The sequence below is a fragment of the Odocoileus virginianus genome, chromosome 25 (genome assembly GCF_023699985.2).
Source record: "Odocoileus virginianus isolate 20LAN1187 ecotype Illinois chromosome 25, Ovbor_1.2, whole genome shotgun sequence".
NCBI classification, from domain to species: Eukaryota; Metazoa; Chordata; class Mammalia; order Artiodactyla; family Cervidae; genus Odocoileus; species Odocoileus virginianus.
In genome coordinates this window covers 38,135,287-38,151,962 of record NC_069698.1, presented here as the reverse complement: position 1 = coordinate 38,151,962, position 16,676 = coordinate 38,135,287, and the positions used below count along the sequence as shown (strand labels likewise).

The window sequence follows — 16,676 nt, the reverse complement described above, 5'->3', positions numbered from 1 at the left end:
TTTGTATTGTTTTTTAGATTCCACATATAAGTGAAATAGTAGTTTTGTCTTTCTATGTCTGAATTATTTCTGTTAGCATAATGCCCTCTAGGACCATACATGTTGGCAAGAGTTCATTCTTTTTTTATGACTGAAAAATATTTATATGTCACATCTTCTTTATCCATGTATACACTGATGGACACTTAGGGTGCTTCTGTACCTTGACTCATAAATAAAGGTGCAATTAAGCTAGGGATGTATATATCTTTTTGAATTGCTATTTACATTTTCTCAACATCCAAGAGTCAGACATGATTAGCAACAACGACTACTATTACATTTTCTGTAAATGAATACTCAGTAGTGGAATTGCTATATCATATATCATATAGTAGTTACACTTTTAGTTTTGTGAGAATTCTACACAGATTTCCATAGTGGATGCACCAATTTACATTCCCACCAACAGTGCACAAGGGCTCCCTTTTCTATACATCTTCACCAACACTTGACATTTGTTGCATTTTTGATAACAGCCATTCCAAAAGGTGTAAGGTTATATCTCACTGTGGTTTTGATTTGGATTTCTCTGATGATTGGTAATGTTGAGCATCTTTTCATATGCCTACTTGCCATCTGTATTGGAGTATGTCAAGGCTGTATATCGTAACCCTGCTTATTTAATTTTTATGCAGAGTACATCATGAAAAATGTCAGGCAGGATGAATCACAAGCTGGAATCAAGACTTCTAGGAGAAATATTCACAACCTCAGATATGCAGATGATACCACTCTAAAGGCAGAAAGTGAGGAGGAACTAGACAGCCTCTTGATGAAAGTGAAAGAGAAGACTGAAAAGGTTAGCTTAAAACTCAACATTCAAAAAACTAAGATCATGGCATCCAATCCCATTACTTCATGGTAAACAGGGGGGTAAAAATGGAAACACTGACAGATTTTATTTTCTTGGGCTCAAAAATCACTGTGGACTGTGACTGCAGCCATGAAATTAAAAGGCATTTGCTTGTTGGAAGAAAAGCCATGACAAACATAGGTGGCTTATTACAAAATAGAGGTACTACTTTGCCAACAAAAGTCTGTATAGTCAAAGCTAGGGTTTTTCCAGTAGTAATGTACAAATGTGAGAGGTGGACCATAAAGAAGGCTGAGACTGAAGAACAGATGCTTTCAAATTATGAAGCTGGAGAAGACTCTTAAGAGTTCCTTGCTATTATTTTCTCCCAATCTGAGGGCTGTCTTTTCACCTTGCTTATAGTTTCCTTTGTTGTGCAAAAGCTTTTAAGTTTCATTAGGTCCCATTTGTTTATTTTTGCTTTTGTTTCTAAAATTCTGGGAGGTGGGTCATAGAGGATCCTGCTGTGATTTATGTCGGAGAGTGTTTTGCCTATGTTCTCCTCTAGGAGTTTGATAGTTTCTGGTCTTACATTTAGATCTTTAATCCATTTTGAGTTTATTTTTGTGTATGGTGTTAGAAAGTGTTCTAGTTTCATTCTTTTACAGGTGGTTGACCAGTTTTCCCAGCACCACTTGTTAAAGAGGTTATTTTTTTCCATTGTATATCCTTGCCTCCTTTGTCGAAGATAAGGTGACCAAAGGTTCGTGGATTTATCTCTGGGCTTTCTATTCTGTTCCATTGATCTATATTTCTGTCTTTGTGCCAGTACCATACTGTCTTGATGACTGTAGCTTTGTAGTATAGTCTGAAGTCAGGCAGGTTGATTCCTCCAGTTCCATTCTTCTTTCTCAAGGTTACTTAGGCTACTCGAGGTTTTTCGTATTTCCATACAAATTGTGAAATTATTTTTTCTAGTTCTGTGAAAAATACCGTTGGTAGTTTGATAGGGATTGCATTGAATCTATAGATTGCTTTGGGTAGTATAGCCATTTTGACAATATTGATTCTTCCAATCCATGAACACAGTATATTTCTCCATCTGTTTGTGTCCTCTTTGATTTCTTTCATCAGTGTTTTATAGTTTTCTATGTATAAGTCTTTTGTTTCTTTAGGTAGATATGCTCCTAAGTATTTTATTCATTTTGTTGCAATGGTGAATGGTATTGTTTCCTTAATTTCTCTTTCTGTTTTTCATTGTTAGTGTATAGGAATGCGAGAGATTTCTGTGTGTTAACTTTATATCCTGCAACACTATTGTATTTGTTGATTAGCTCTAGTTAATTTCTGGTAGAGTCTTTAGGGTTTTCTATATAGAGGATCATGTCATCTGCAAACAGAGAGAGCTTCACTGCCTCTTTTCCTATCTGGATTCCTTCTACTTCTATTTCAGCCCTTATTGCTGTGGACAAAACTTCCAACACTATGTTGAATAGTAGTGGTGAGAGTGGGCACCCTTGTCTTGTTCCTGATTTCAGGGGAAATGCTTTCAATTTTTCACCATTGAGGGTGATGCTTGCTGTGGGTTGCAGCCCTCAGATTGGGAGAAAATAATAGCAAACGAAGCAACAGACAAAGGATTAATCTCAAAAATATATAAGCAACTCCTCCAGCTCAACTCCAGAAAAATAAATGACCCAATCAAAAAATGGGCCAAAGAACTAAATAGACATTTCTCCAAGGAAGACATACAGATGGCACAAAAACACATGAAAAGATGCTCAACATCACTCATTATCAGAGAAATGCAAATCAAAACCACAATGAGGTACCATTACACGCCAGTCAGGATGGCTGCTATCCAAAAGTCTACAAGCAATAAATGCTGGAGAAGGTGTGGAGAAAAGGGAACCCTCTTACACTGTTGGTGGGAATGCAAATTAGTACAGCCACTATGGAAAACAGTGTGGAGATTTCTTAAAAAGCTGGAAATAGAACTGCCATATGACCCAGCAATCCCACTTCTGGGCATACACATCGAGGAAACCAGATCTGAAAGAGACACGTGCACCCCAATGTTCATTGCAGCACTGTTTATAATAGCCAGGACATGGAAGCAACCTAGATGCCCATCAGCAGCCGAATGGATGAGGAAGCTGTGGTACATATACACCATGGAATATTACTCAGCCATTAAAAAGAATTCATTTGAATCATTTCTAATGAGATGGATGAAACTGGAGCCCATTATACAGAGCAAAGTAAGCCAGAAAGATAAAGACCATTACAGTATACTAACACATATATATGGAATTTAGAAAGATGGTAACGATAACCCTATATGCAAAACAGAAACAGAGACTCAGATGTATAGAACAGACTTGTGGATTCTAGGAGGAGGCGAGGGTGGGATGTTTCAAGAGAACAGCATCGAAACATGTATATTATCTAGGGTGAAACAGATCACCAGCCCAGGTTGGATGCAGGAGACAAGTGCTCAGACTTGGTGCACTGGGAAGACCCAGAGGGATAGGGCGGAGAGAGAGGTGGGAGGGGGAACCGGGATGGGGAATACATGTAAATCCATGGCTAATTCATTTCAATGTATGACAAAAACCACTGCAATGATGTAAAGTAATTAGCCTCCAACTAATAAAAATAAATGGGAAAAAAAAAGTGTTCCTTGGACTGTGAGGAGATCAAATAAGTTAATCCAAAAGGAAATGAACCCTGAATATTCTTTGGAGGACTGTTGCTAAATCTGAAACTCCAATCTTCTGGCGACCTGACACTAAGAGCCGACTCATTGGAAAAGACTTTGATGCTGGGAAAAAATGAAGCAAAAGGAGAAGAGGGTAGCAGAGAATGATATGGTTGGGTAGCATCACCAACTCAGTGGACATGAATTTGAGCAAACTCTGGGAGATAGTGAAGGACAGGGAAGCCTGGTGTGCTGCAGTCCATGGGATTGCAGAGTTGGACATGACTTCGTGACTGAACAACATGTTTTTTCCAGCAGTAATGTACAAATGTGAAAGTTGGACCATATGGAAGGCCAAGTACTGAAGAATTGAAGCTTTCTAATTGTGGTGCTGGAGAAGACTCTTTAGAGTCCCTCGGACTTCAAGGAGATCAAATCGGTCAATAAAAGGAAAGTAACCTTGAACATTCATTGGAAGTACTGATGCTGAAGCTGAATCTCCAATAATTTGGCCACCTGCTGAGAAGAGTTGACTCATTGGAAAAGAGCCTGATGCTGGGAAAGATTGAGGACAGAAGGAGGTGGAAGAAAATGAGGTAGTTGAATAGCATCACCGACTCAATGGACAAGGTGCTCTGAAGTTGATGTTGGCCCACTATAAACAGGGTGATGTTGGATCCAAGGGTGGCTGTATAACTGTGTAATAGCTTAGTATGGGTACAGATTATTGTGAGATAATAGAACTGCTGAGTCACAATATTGTATAACAGAACCTCACATAGTATGAAAGGTCAATTATTAATATATTCTAAAAACAAGCAAATTTATAGAAAAAGAGTTCATATTTAGATTGGTGGTGACCAGAGGCAGGGGTGGATTAAGGCAGTCAAAAGACACAAACTTTGTGTATTAAGTTTGTATACTAATTATTAAGAATGTAAGATTCAATATGATAAATATAATTAACACTACTGTAAGCTATATGTGCTATATATAGCATATATCTTTATACATATATAAATTTATATTTAAATGAATATAGTTTTTTATAAAGAGAGAGAGAGAGCATCGCTGAGTCAATGGACAAAATTTGAGCAAACTCCAGGAGACAGTGGAGAATAGAGGAATCTGGCAGGCTATAGTTTATGGGGTCACAAATAGCTGGACACAACAACTGAACAATAAGCAAATTTATATATGAACACTGAGAGAGCCGTTCCTGTTAGTTCTCCCCATAATGAAACATTTTTTATATTCTTTAATTTTATTTATATCTGAGATACTGAATGTTCCCTAAACTTACTGTGATAATCACTTCAGGATATACATGTCAAATAATTATGCTGTATGTCTTAAAGCTTATATAGTGCTTTATCCCAATTATGCCTCAATAAAACTGGAAGAAAAATAAAACTGGAAATACAGGAAAAAAGATATGCAAGAATGTTTATATCCATTTCATGTATAATATATATCATAAATATATTCTATGTGTAAATTATATCATGTTATCTACATACTATATATATGCTATAATATATATGTGCTAGCTGCTCAGTCATGTCCAATTCTTTCAGAACGCATGGACTCTAACCAGCTGGGCTCCCCTGTCCATTGAATTCTCCAGCAAAGAATATTGAAGTGGATAGTCATTCCCTTCTCCAAGGGATCTTCCCAACCAAGGGACAGAATTTGGTCTCCCACTTTGTGGGCAGATTCTTTACCATCTGAACCACCAGGGAATAATATATATTAAAACAACAATGAAATAGTTTTGAATTCTGATGGGAAAAATAAGGTGGCGAGTAAAAAAAAAGTTAGGAAAAGATAAGTGATTGTGCTAATGTCTATGATAGGTTAGAAAGGCTGGAACTAGTATCTACATTAAAAACTTGAATATACATTCATGGTAACATAAGGTTCACCTATGCATGATGTAGATGCAATAACCGGAACTGGTTACAGTGTCCTTTTAATTGTTTTTATTAGTAAATGAGGAACCAGTTAAACAGCTGAGCTTTTCTTAGGACAGAGGAGGTTTGTGAACTTGAGCATGGTGGAGATACATGAGGTAGTTGCCAAGAAAATATGGGCTGAGTACTGCAAAACAGAGAGAGCATGCATTAAGCTATGGGTCACAGTTTTAAAGGGAAATCATTCAGAATGATTCCAGCTAAGTTTAACTGTCCTTCAACATGTGTGGTATAGGCATTGAGGTTTTTTAAAGGATAACTGGCATTTTTCTGGAAATAGTTTTCAAAGCAAAAAAAAAAAAAAAAGACTGAGGAGTGTATATATGATAATGATTATAACAGACAATGAAACTTAAGCTGGGGAATAAAAGAAGTTAATAGAGTAGGTGATTTGAGGCAGGGAAAAGATGATAGAATCCACAGATATTAAAATTACATCATTTCTATATATTTGATAGACTATAAATATGATTTTCTTAATAGTAGAAACACTATCAAATATGACTTAAAAAAAAATCAGGCATCCAAGAATGAAGAACTTGGAAAGTTGAATAAGAACTTCTGTGGATTACAAAACAGCAATGATGATGCTTTAAGATAAAGATCATGACAATACATAATAGCCAAGGAAGAGTCTCCTAAGAGGGATTTTTCCCTCAGTAAACACAGCTACTTGATATATGACTGAACATAGTTATTACTGAAGATCTTTGTTTAATATACATTATTTAAATTTATTATCTGTTAATCCATGAGCAAAAGTAATGATGGGATTATAGTAACCATGCTAAAGTACTTTTCATTAATATGCATTCAATTTTACAAATTAATTATCATGCAACTAACATTCTTTTATACATTTGTTTTTGTTTCATGCTTAAAATTGACAATACAATTTATCAAACATATTTTTGCAAGTTCCTTACTAGAATGTTTACTGAAATATTTTCAGATATCTGTGTCTAACTGTCTACATGTAAAGCAATTCATTAAAATTTATTTCATTTTGTTCTTGAACTTACTGTCTTCCACTAAAATATTGCATACATAAATCAAAGTTACATTTACTAGGAAATTTGTTATTTTTCTTAAGTCTATGGATATTCACTGAAATCTACATATTTTTTATATTTTCCTCAACGGTAGTAGATTACTTCAAAAGATAAAGTAAATAACACATGAAGTCTAAAGCAGAATATGGCATTTACAAGAAAAGGTGATATTATTTTCTGCTATAAAGACAAAGAAAACTAACTTTCAGTATGCAAATAATGTTTTTCCCAGGATAATCATGGTAAAATTGTCAACTAATATAATATCCTATGAAAAAGATAATGGTTTCTTTCCTCTGGACATACTTATGTATATTTTAAAATAACCATTCACTAATAAATACTTTAAAAAGAAAAAATGATATTTTTATTTTTTAATTGTTTCCTAGAATTTTCTCAAAAATTTTTTTTTTTAATTACATGTTGAACTTATGACTAGTCATCTTAGACACACTTTATTTGAGCTGTGAGCTGGAAAAGAAATTTCAGAAAGTTGTAAATGATTGAAAACCCACTTTTCAACAAGCTCAGAAGCATCCCAGGAAGATTTCCAACGTGCCTAATTATATTCTACCATCTACATCAGATGAGGAAGAGAAGTATCCATTTGCCTACTGCCCAGCAGGGATCTACAATACTGCTCTCAGAGTACTACAATGAAAAAATGCATTAGGATGATTTTTAAAATGTCACTCAAATACAAAATCCTTCTGAAAAGCCCATTATCTGCGGAAAGACAAAAAAAAAACACTGGCATTAAAATCTACAGGTGCCAGAAGCATGCTCTTTAGCATTCTTCTCTACAATCAGAAACTTTTCTTTTCCCAATGTAAAGACATTACCAAAGGAATCAGCTTTTCTTATAATTGAGTTGTACAGATAAGCTACATGGAAGGGAATTGCAAATGCATTGCCTCATATCTTAAGTTATTATAAAATCATAAACTGAAAAATTAGTTAATATCTGAATTTAAAAAGAGATTAGCATGGAAATAAAAAGTGTATCTTAAAATATATGATTATCCACTGACTCAAGAGAAAGATTACAGAACAGTGAAATGTTGGAACTTGAAGGAGATTTATTTTATCAATCATGGAACTGAAAAATAAATCAACTTACCTAAAGTCACAGAGTAGGTAAATGGCAAATCCAGAAACTGAAATAAAAAATCACTGTTGCAACTACCATAATTTCAATTAAATAAGTCATTTTATTTGTAATGGAGATACAATTCATATTTGAAATTCATGAGCTATACAAAAAAATTATTTTTATATATCTTAGTTTTTGTATAGTTGCATTGGATATCTAGATCACATTAATTTCAGTATTGGTGTGTCTTTTCATGTGTGATGAAAGAAATATAGTAAATTTAAAGGTAGAGGTTCTCTACAGGGTGCCCACACAAGAGTAATTTTGAGGAGTTTCAAAATAAAGCTCCCTAATCACTGTCAGAGATACTGTAAGAATACTGAGAAACTGGTGCAGTTCCTGGTCATAGCAAACATCCTCTTCCCACAACACAGGAAACAACTCTACACATGGACGTCAGCAGATGGTTAATACTGAATTCAGATTGAATACATTCTTTGCAGATGAAGATGGATAAGCTTTATACAGTCAGCAAAAACAAGACTGGGAGCGGACTGTGGTTCAGATCATGAACTCCTTATTGCAAAATTCAGACTTAAATTGAAGAAAGTAGGAAAAACCACTTGGTCATTCACGTATGACCTAAGTCAAATCCCTTATGATTATACACTGGAAGTGACAAATAGATTCAAGGGAGAAGATCTGATAGAGTGCTTGAAGAACTATAGAAGGAGGTCCATGGCATTGCAAGGAGGCAGTGATCAAAACAATCCACAAGAAAAAGAAATGGAAAAAGGCAAAGTGATTGTCTGAGGAGGCCTTACAAACAGCTGAGAAGAGAAGTGAAAGGTCAAGGAGAAAAGGAAAGATATTCCCATCTGAATGCAGAGTTCCAAAGACTAGCAAGGAGAGAGAAGAAAGCCTTCCTCAGGGATCAATGCAAAGAAATAGAGGAAAACAATAGAATGGTAAAGACTAGAGATCTCTTTAATAAAATTAGAGATACCAATGAAACATTTCATGCAGATACAGATACAATGAAGGACAGAAATGGTATGGACATAACAGAAGCAGAAGATATTAAGAAGAGGTGGCAAGAATACACAGAAGAACTGCATAAAAAAGATCTTCATGACCCAGATAACCGCCATGGTGTAATCACTCACCTACAGCCAGACATCCTGGAGTGTGAAGTCAAGTGAGGAAGCATCACTATGAACAAAGCTAGTGGAGGTGATGGAATTCCAGTTGAGCTATTTCACATCCTTAAAGATGATGCTGTGAAATTGCTGCACACAATATGCCAGCAAATTTGGAAACCTAAACAGTGGCCACAGGACTGGAAAAGGTCAGTTTTCATTCCAGTCTCAAAGAAGTGAGAGTGAAGTCACTCAGTCGTGTTCAACTCTTTGCTACCCCATGGACGTTAGCGTACCAAGCTCTACCATCAGTTGGATTTTCCAGGCAAGAGTACTGGAGTGGGTTGTCATTTCCTTCTCCAGAGGATCTTCCCAACCCAGGGATCAAACCCAGGCCTCCCACATTGTAGGCAGATGCTTTTACCATCTAAGCCACCAGGGAAGTCCAAAGAAAGGCAATGCCAAAGAATGTTCAAACTACTGCAGAAATGCACTCATCTCAGGCACTAGCAAATTAATGCTCAAAGTTCTCCAAGCAAGGCTTCAGCAGTACGTGAACTGAGAACTTCCAGATATTCCAGCTGGTTTTAGAAAAGGCAGAGGAACCAGAGATCAAATTGCCAACATCCGTTGGAATATCGAACAAACAAGAGAATTCTAGAAAAACATCTATTTCTGTTTCACTGGCTACGCTAAAGCCTTTGACTGTGTAGATCACAACAAATTATGGAAGATCCTTAAAGAGATGGGAATACCAGTCCATCTTACATGTCTCCTGAGAAACCTGTATGCAGGTAAGGAAGCAACAGTTAAAACTGGACATGGAACAATGGGCTGGTTCAAAACTGGGAAAGGAGTATGATGACAAGGCTGGACATTGTCACCACGCTTATATGCAGAAGACATCATGAGAAATGTCAGGTTGTATGAAGCACAAGCTGGAATCAAGATTGCTGGGGGAAATATCAATAACCTCAGATGCAGATGACACCACCCTTATGGCAGAAAGTGAAGAGGGACTAAAGAGCCTCTTGATGAAGGTGAAAGATGAAAGTGGAAAAAGTTGGCTTAAAATTCAACATTCAGAAAACAAAAATGGCATCCGATCCCTTCACTTCAAGGGAAAGAGATGAGAAACAATGGAAACAGTGACAGATGTTATTTTCTTGGGCTCCAAAATCATTGCAGATGGTGACCGCATCTGCAATGTGTCTTTTGGAAACCAAAAGACACTTGCTCCTTGGAAGAAAAGTCATGACAAACCTAGACAGCATATTATAAACCAAAACATCACTTTGTCAACAAATTTCATATAGTCAAAGCTATAATTTTTCCAGTAGTCACATGTGGATGTGAAAGTTGGACTATAAAGAAGGCTGAGCACCAAGAATTGACGCTTTTGAACTGTGGGGTTGCAGAAGACCCTTGAGAGTCCCTTGGATTGCAAAGGAATCAAACCAGTCAACCATAAAGGAAATCATTCCTGAATATTCATCAGAAGGACTGATGTTGAAGCTGAAGCTCCAACACTTTGGCTACCTGATGTGAAGAGCTGACTCATTAAAAAAGACCCGAATGCTTGGCAAGATTCAAGGCAGGAAGATAAGGGGACAACAGAGGACGATATGGTTGGATGGCATCACTGACTCAATGGACATGAGTTTGAGCAAGCTTCAGGCTTATAGAGAAGCCTGTGACCCCTGCAGTCCATGGGGTCACAAACAGTCAGACATGACTGAACAACATGGTATATTTCAAACTCTGAAAGAGAGACTTAGACATTTTCCAGGGAGAAAGGCTCAGACAGGTACACATGTGTGCATCTCTGTATGTGATTCTGATGTACAACCTTGGTTCAGTACCTCTCACCCCTTCCCCTGATTATTAACTCAAATTTTAATATCACAAGGCATAATATTGGGATAATAAATATTATTAAAGATTTTCTTATGTAACGTAATGTCAAATGAAATAATTTTCTTTTAGACATTGATAATCATACAAATTGTTATACAGAAATTTATGGGAATGGAATTCTATCACTTGGAATTTAACACATTTAATTATCTATAATCCCTGATTCTTGGATCATCTCTGCAATTTCATAACTTCTATCCACTTTTTTGTGATACAGTCACCTACAGTAAGTAATATGTCTAGTTCAACCGGACATGGCTGTCTTTAAAATATTTGAACAGCCATATCATGATTGCTTTTTCAATTATTTAGTAAAACATTTTTGCTGGTTTTATTTGTCCCTAGTTGTTGTTATTGTTGCTTTTATCAATCTTAATATCAGGCACTAAGAATTCCCTATAATTACACCCTAGAATGCATCTTCAGGATTTGGTAAAGAAGTATAAATAAAGTTCCTTATAAAAATACAGGTGTAAAAATTTTGCAAATATAACGACTTACAAAGGTACATTAAAAATAATTGCAAACTGTCTTTTATTATTAAAGATGATGTTATAAATATGTCACCATATTTCAGTTTTTCATTTCACCGCAAGTTTTATAATAAAGTGCAGATATTTGAAACACTGCTGTCTTTCTTAAATCAATAATTGTGGTACTGGCAGTCTCGTTTTGTAAATTCTATTAAAAAAGATAAAAGAAGTTGAAAATCATAAGTTGTTTTATATAATATAAAGGTGTTGCAAATTACACCATTAACTTTTTTTAACTTTCTTTTTAAATCAGTCTAGGCAGTTTTAACAGTTTGGAATGAAAACTGCTTAGACTGATTTAAAAAGAAAGTTAAAAAAAGTTAATGGTGTAAACCAACTATCACATTCATACATGACCACTGGAAGGCTACGGTTTTTCCAGTGGTCATGTATGGATGTGAGAGTTGGACTATGAAGAAAGCTGAGCGCCGAAAAATTGATGCTTTTGAACTGTGGTGTTGAAGACTCTTGAGAGTCCGTTGGACTGCAAGGAGATCCAACCAGTCCATCCTGAAGGAGATAAGTCCTAGGAGTTCATTGGAAGGACTGATGCTGAAGCTGAAACTCCAGTACTCTGGCCACCTCATGCGAAGAGTTGACTCATTGGAAAAGACCCTGATGCTGGGAGGGATTGGGGGCAGGAGGAGAAGGGGATGACAGAGGATGAGATGGCTGGATGACATCACCGACTCGATAGGCATGAGTTTGAGTAAACTCCGGGAGTTGGTGATGGACAGGGAGGCCTGGCTGCTGTGATTCATGGGGTCGCAAAGAGTCGGACACGACTGAGCGACTGAACTGAACTGAACGTAAGCAGTTTTCGTCAGCCTAAACAAATTTAAAGGAGGTATTCTGAAGATGATATACTTTCCAAAATTCACCAGTGCAGAGGCCTGTCAGAAGAACAAGCTGAACTAAGTCTGTGATAGCACAGAAAAATATGCCAAAGCTATATCTGGAGGCTGTAGAAGTCCACTTATATACTTAAAATTTCTATTTTGATATGAAATTTCACATTTCAGAACTACATATTCATATGTGAAACACTGCTAATTTTAAATATGCCTTGATTCCTCTCCTGAAGAGTGCACTATGAAGCAGAAAACTTTTTTTTTTATACTGCTGTATTCTTTGTGCATAGGATAGCACATGGAAACATAGAAGCCCTCGATAAAAGATGTTGATGGTTGTCAAATGAACTTGGGCAAATGGTACAGGAAATATTAGCAATGGAAATTTCTGTTACTTTAAAGATTATTTTACTGTTTACATTCTACTAAATGTAATTTTCAAGAACTCATAGTTGCTTTAGAATGAAAAAAGGAGGAAATACAAAAAGGTTAATATAACCTTCATATTTTATATATATATAAAATTAAGTATTTTTAGTAGAGATTTTCATATAATGTGAAAAACTCACTCCATTATCCTTTGCCCTCCATTAGAAGTGGTTTACATAAATGAATCATTTAAAACCATTCTAGAAGTTTCCTTTAGGTCCAAAGCTGTACCTACTCAGAAAATAATATCTTAGAGCATAAAACAATATAATAATGAACACAGCAGTAAAACTATCAATACCTTTATGCTAAGAATTTAATTTGATATAAATTTTAAAACATTATTCAAGTGGTTGTATTAAATAATTGTCTCTCTTTATTGGTTTCTAGAAATCCCTTTTGTCTTGGTATTTTATTCTGTAAGAACATTTGAAGCATGGTACAGATCACAATACCTCAATTCATGGAGAAAAATGCCTGCCACTTTTCTACAATCAAAATAGAAACACTTTGGTACAACTATGACTTCTGCATATAAGTATAAGACAATTGTTAAAGTATACTTTTTATACTTTGTATTAAGTTTCTTTTTAATCTTAAATGTCAGTGTAAATACATCTATTTACGTGAAGCAATAGAAAGCAATCTGGACTTAAAGAACAATGAATCAGTAAGTATGGTTGTTTTCTTTGACACAGAAAAAAAACAGTTTTCAAATAAATGCAAAAGAACAGATAATCGTATTATTTTAATCACAAAGTTTGAGCTGATCTAAACTCAGAGGATGACCAGCATTTCATATTTTACTCCAGCAAAATAAAAATGTTATTTTTGAAGCTAAATCACTATTTTTTTTTCCTAATTTAAAACAAATTTAAATTTATTTTGGCCACATTGCAGGCATGTGAGATCTTAGGTCCTGACCAGGGATCAAACCCACACACCCTGCATTGGAAGCCCAGAGTCTTAACTACCAGTCAGGGAAGTTCCACTATACTTTATTTATCGAGTTTATTGGCATCATTTTGAAGGATCATTTGGTGTTAAGGACTGAAATTAAATGAGTTTTTGCTACTAAGATTTGTGAACTTTCTACCCATTAATTAATAATGTAGTATATGTATTTACTGGAGGGAAGTGCTTGATCTCACAAATAGAAATATCTCCCCAAGGCAGGGATTAAACCCAGGTCTCCCGAATTGAAGGCAGATTCTTTACCAGCTAAGCCACAAGAGAAGCCCAAGAATACTGGAGTGGGTAGCCTATCCCTTCTCCAGTGGATCTTCCCAACCCAGGAACAGAACTGGGGTCTCCTGCATTGCAGATGGATTCTTTACCTACTGCTCTATAAGGAAACCAGATTAAATGAGTTTTTGCTACTAGATTTGTGAACTTTCTACCCATTAATTAACAATGCAGCATATTTATTTATTGAAGGGAAGTGCTTGACCTCACAAATAGAAGAAAGGCAAATAGGGTTTGTTCTCAAAATTTTATAGGCAAACTTTGTATCATGTTAATTTGATGCAAGTTTGAAATAAAAGAAGTGTTTTAAAACTATGGTATGTGTACTAGTAAAGGTGCACATGCTAAGTTTAGGGCTAATTCTGAAACAAATTTTACTCTATATCATATTTACTTTGATGTGAATTTTAAAATGTGACATCTTTTTGCTTATAATTAAAATAAAAACCTAATTTAATTTAAATTTAATTTAAAGAAAAAAATTAAGTGCATGACAGTCCAGGCAGCATGTAAATATGGAAAAGAAATGAAACTGATGGTCAAATGACTGAAGTTTGAAAAATTCTGCTTTAAAACAGAATTCACGGCTCTACATTTCAACTACTTCTTAACTCAGTGTAGCGTGGGCTTAATTTCTAGTGAAGACAGCAGAGGATGCGTCTGGCTCAATGAATCTGAATTCAGACAAACTCTGGGAGATGGCAGGGGACAGATTACAGACCAGGCTTTATCGCTCAGAGTAATCGAGAATCTCTCCTCATCTTAGATTGGAAGTAAGTCTCTGGTTACTTGATAATGTTTTAAGGCTAAAATAAGTGAATATAATGAGTCTCTCATTATTGGCATGAATATAAGAAAATATCAATTAAATTAAAAATGAAAGCTATGTTTGAGAAGAGACCTATCAGAAAATTTATAAAAAATAATGAAAATACGAGTTAGGAATATGAAGGTATGATTAATAAAGGCTTACAAACATGATAATCATTGTTGAGTGATCTTCTCCAAAGAAATGTACTAAACTGACATAAGAACTATCCACAGTTTTATATATCTAATTTTTGGACAGTTTTAAAGTATGTTATGGAAATATAACTCCTTTCAGATTTGGGAATATACCATAGTAATACCTGTGTTTATTTGTTAAGAAAATATTAAAGCAAACTCTATACCGTTTTTCTGGGTTGCCAGAAGAATGCAAATTTCATTCACATTTTAGAAATTTGATTTTCAACTTGCATATATAAAATAAGTATATAAAAATAGTGTAACTATTGCCAAAAGAGATATACTGTCTAAAAAATGCCATCACGAGGAAAATATGAGACAAAGAAAGCTGATGTACGGGAATACATTCTTTCAAAAGGTAAATAGTAAATGGCCAGGGAGAAGCCTGTTATGTCAATTTATGGAGTTAGCATGTTTAAAATTGCAAGATGAGCTGGAAGAATAGAAAGCATATTTTGGATAAACTGACTTCACAATTTTCCACTATTATCAATGTTGTTAAGTCAAAGGTACTTATATTTTGGAAATCATTTTCTTCTATGGCAATTGACTTAAACTAATGAAAGAGGTTTAAAGGAGGTTGCTCTTTAACACTGAGAAAGAAAAGAGATATGTAAGTTTAATCAATACTTTTACATATGTGAAAATGCCAATTTAATTAACATAAATTACATAAAAGCAGAAATCTACTGTCCTAATGCATAAAGAAAATATGAAAGAGTTAAGAGTTAAATGCAGCCAGGATTTTGTGAATGTAAATTATTTTCATTTGCATAGTACAAGGTAGAGGAATTGAAATTGCAGTAAGGTATTTTATGGATTCAGTGTATACCAAACATTTGTATGTAGGAAAACTTAACAATTTAAAATTTTGTGTCTTAATGAGAAACATCTTTAATATTAAAATTTGACATTTTTCTCATAAGAATTTACTTTCAGGTTGACTGTGATAGTCTTTTCAAAAAATAAATCATTCTTGCATTTCTACAAGTTACTTGGTAAATTGGAGACCAATATGAGATTTAATTTTATAGAAAACACTGCACATACAATGCTTTTGAAAATCACTGTATATTAAATTGCTGTTACCTTATCACCTTCAGAAAAAGTGATGCCATCCACTGCTCTTTTCCAGGTGATTGCTGGAATAGGCTCCCCTTCTGCTTCACATATGAGTGTGACTTGACCATTCTCATATGTAGTCTCATTTTTAAGCTGTATTATGTGAGGCTGTACTGTAAAAAATATATACATTACTTGATCTGTATTAAAAGAAAATATTATTATTCATAGTGGGCATTTGAGTACACAATAGCATAGTATGAAATGATTAATGTTGCAGTGGTTATAGTGTCATGCTTGCTTTATAGGTTTGCCAGGAAAGTTGCAAATTATAGGAGAAAGCTTTAAAAATAATGTTCATAGATTATGATTATAAAAATAATTTGAAGTGGTTTAGAAACCAATAGAAAAATATAATTCTTTCCAAGATTTTGTCAACTAAAGCTATTTAATTTTTTCCTCTTAAAGCTACAAAATTAAAATGTCCTCTTAAAACCACAAGTGTACTGTGTGTGTGTGTGTCTGTGTATGACATTTACTTTTGTAGTGATTATATCTTAAACTTTAAAAACAGTTTCACAAAAAGGGGGGTAAATAGTGACTGTACCCTGAATACATAGTATTCAATAGTAAGTCTAACTATGTATAATACTTAAAATATTTAACAAGTAAATATATATACATACTATTTATCTTTTTTATTACAGTTGATTTATTTTGCCCTTAGATTGTTTTAATATTATTAGACATAAGAGATAATTATGACAGCTAGAAAACCAAACCATCATGTCTACTAATTTAAATTATATTAATATTAAAAACATGTCCCTTAAGAAAT

The 16,676-nt window shown here is 34.7% G+C and overlaps 1 protein-coding gene across 2 annotated transcripts in view; it reads right to left on the bottom strand.

The window, feature by feature from the left end:
* NCAM2 (neural cell adhesion molecule 2) overlaps window positions 1–16,676 on the bottom strand; it is a 545,626-nt gene that overhangs the window by 152,885 nt on the left and 376,065 nt on the right. For both annotated transcript variants that reach the window (XM_070455106.1, XM_070455107.1), the window contains exon 8: window positions 15,866–16,011. In XM_070455106.1, the coding sequence (XP_070311207.1) occupies window positions 15,866–16,011 (146 nt within the window). The remainder of the gene's footprint in view (window positions 1–15,865; window positions 16,012–16,676) is intronic.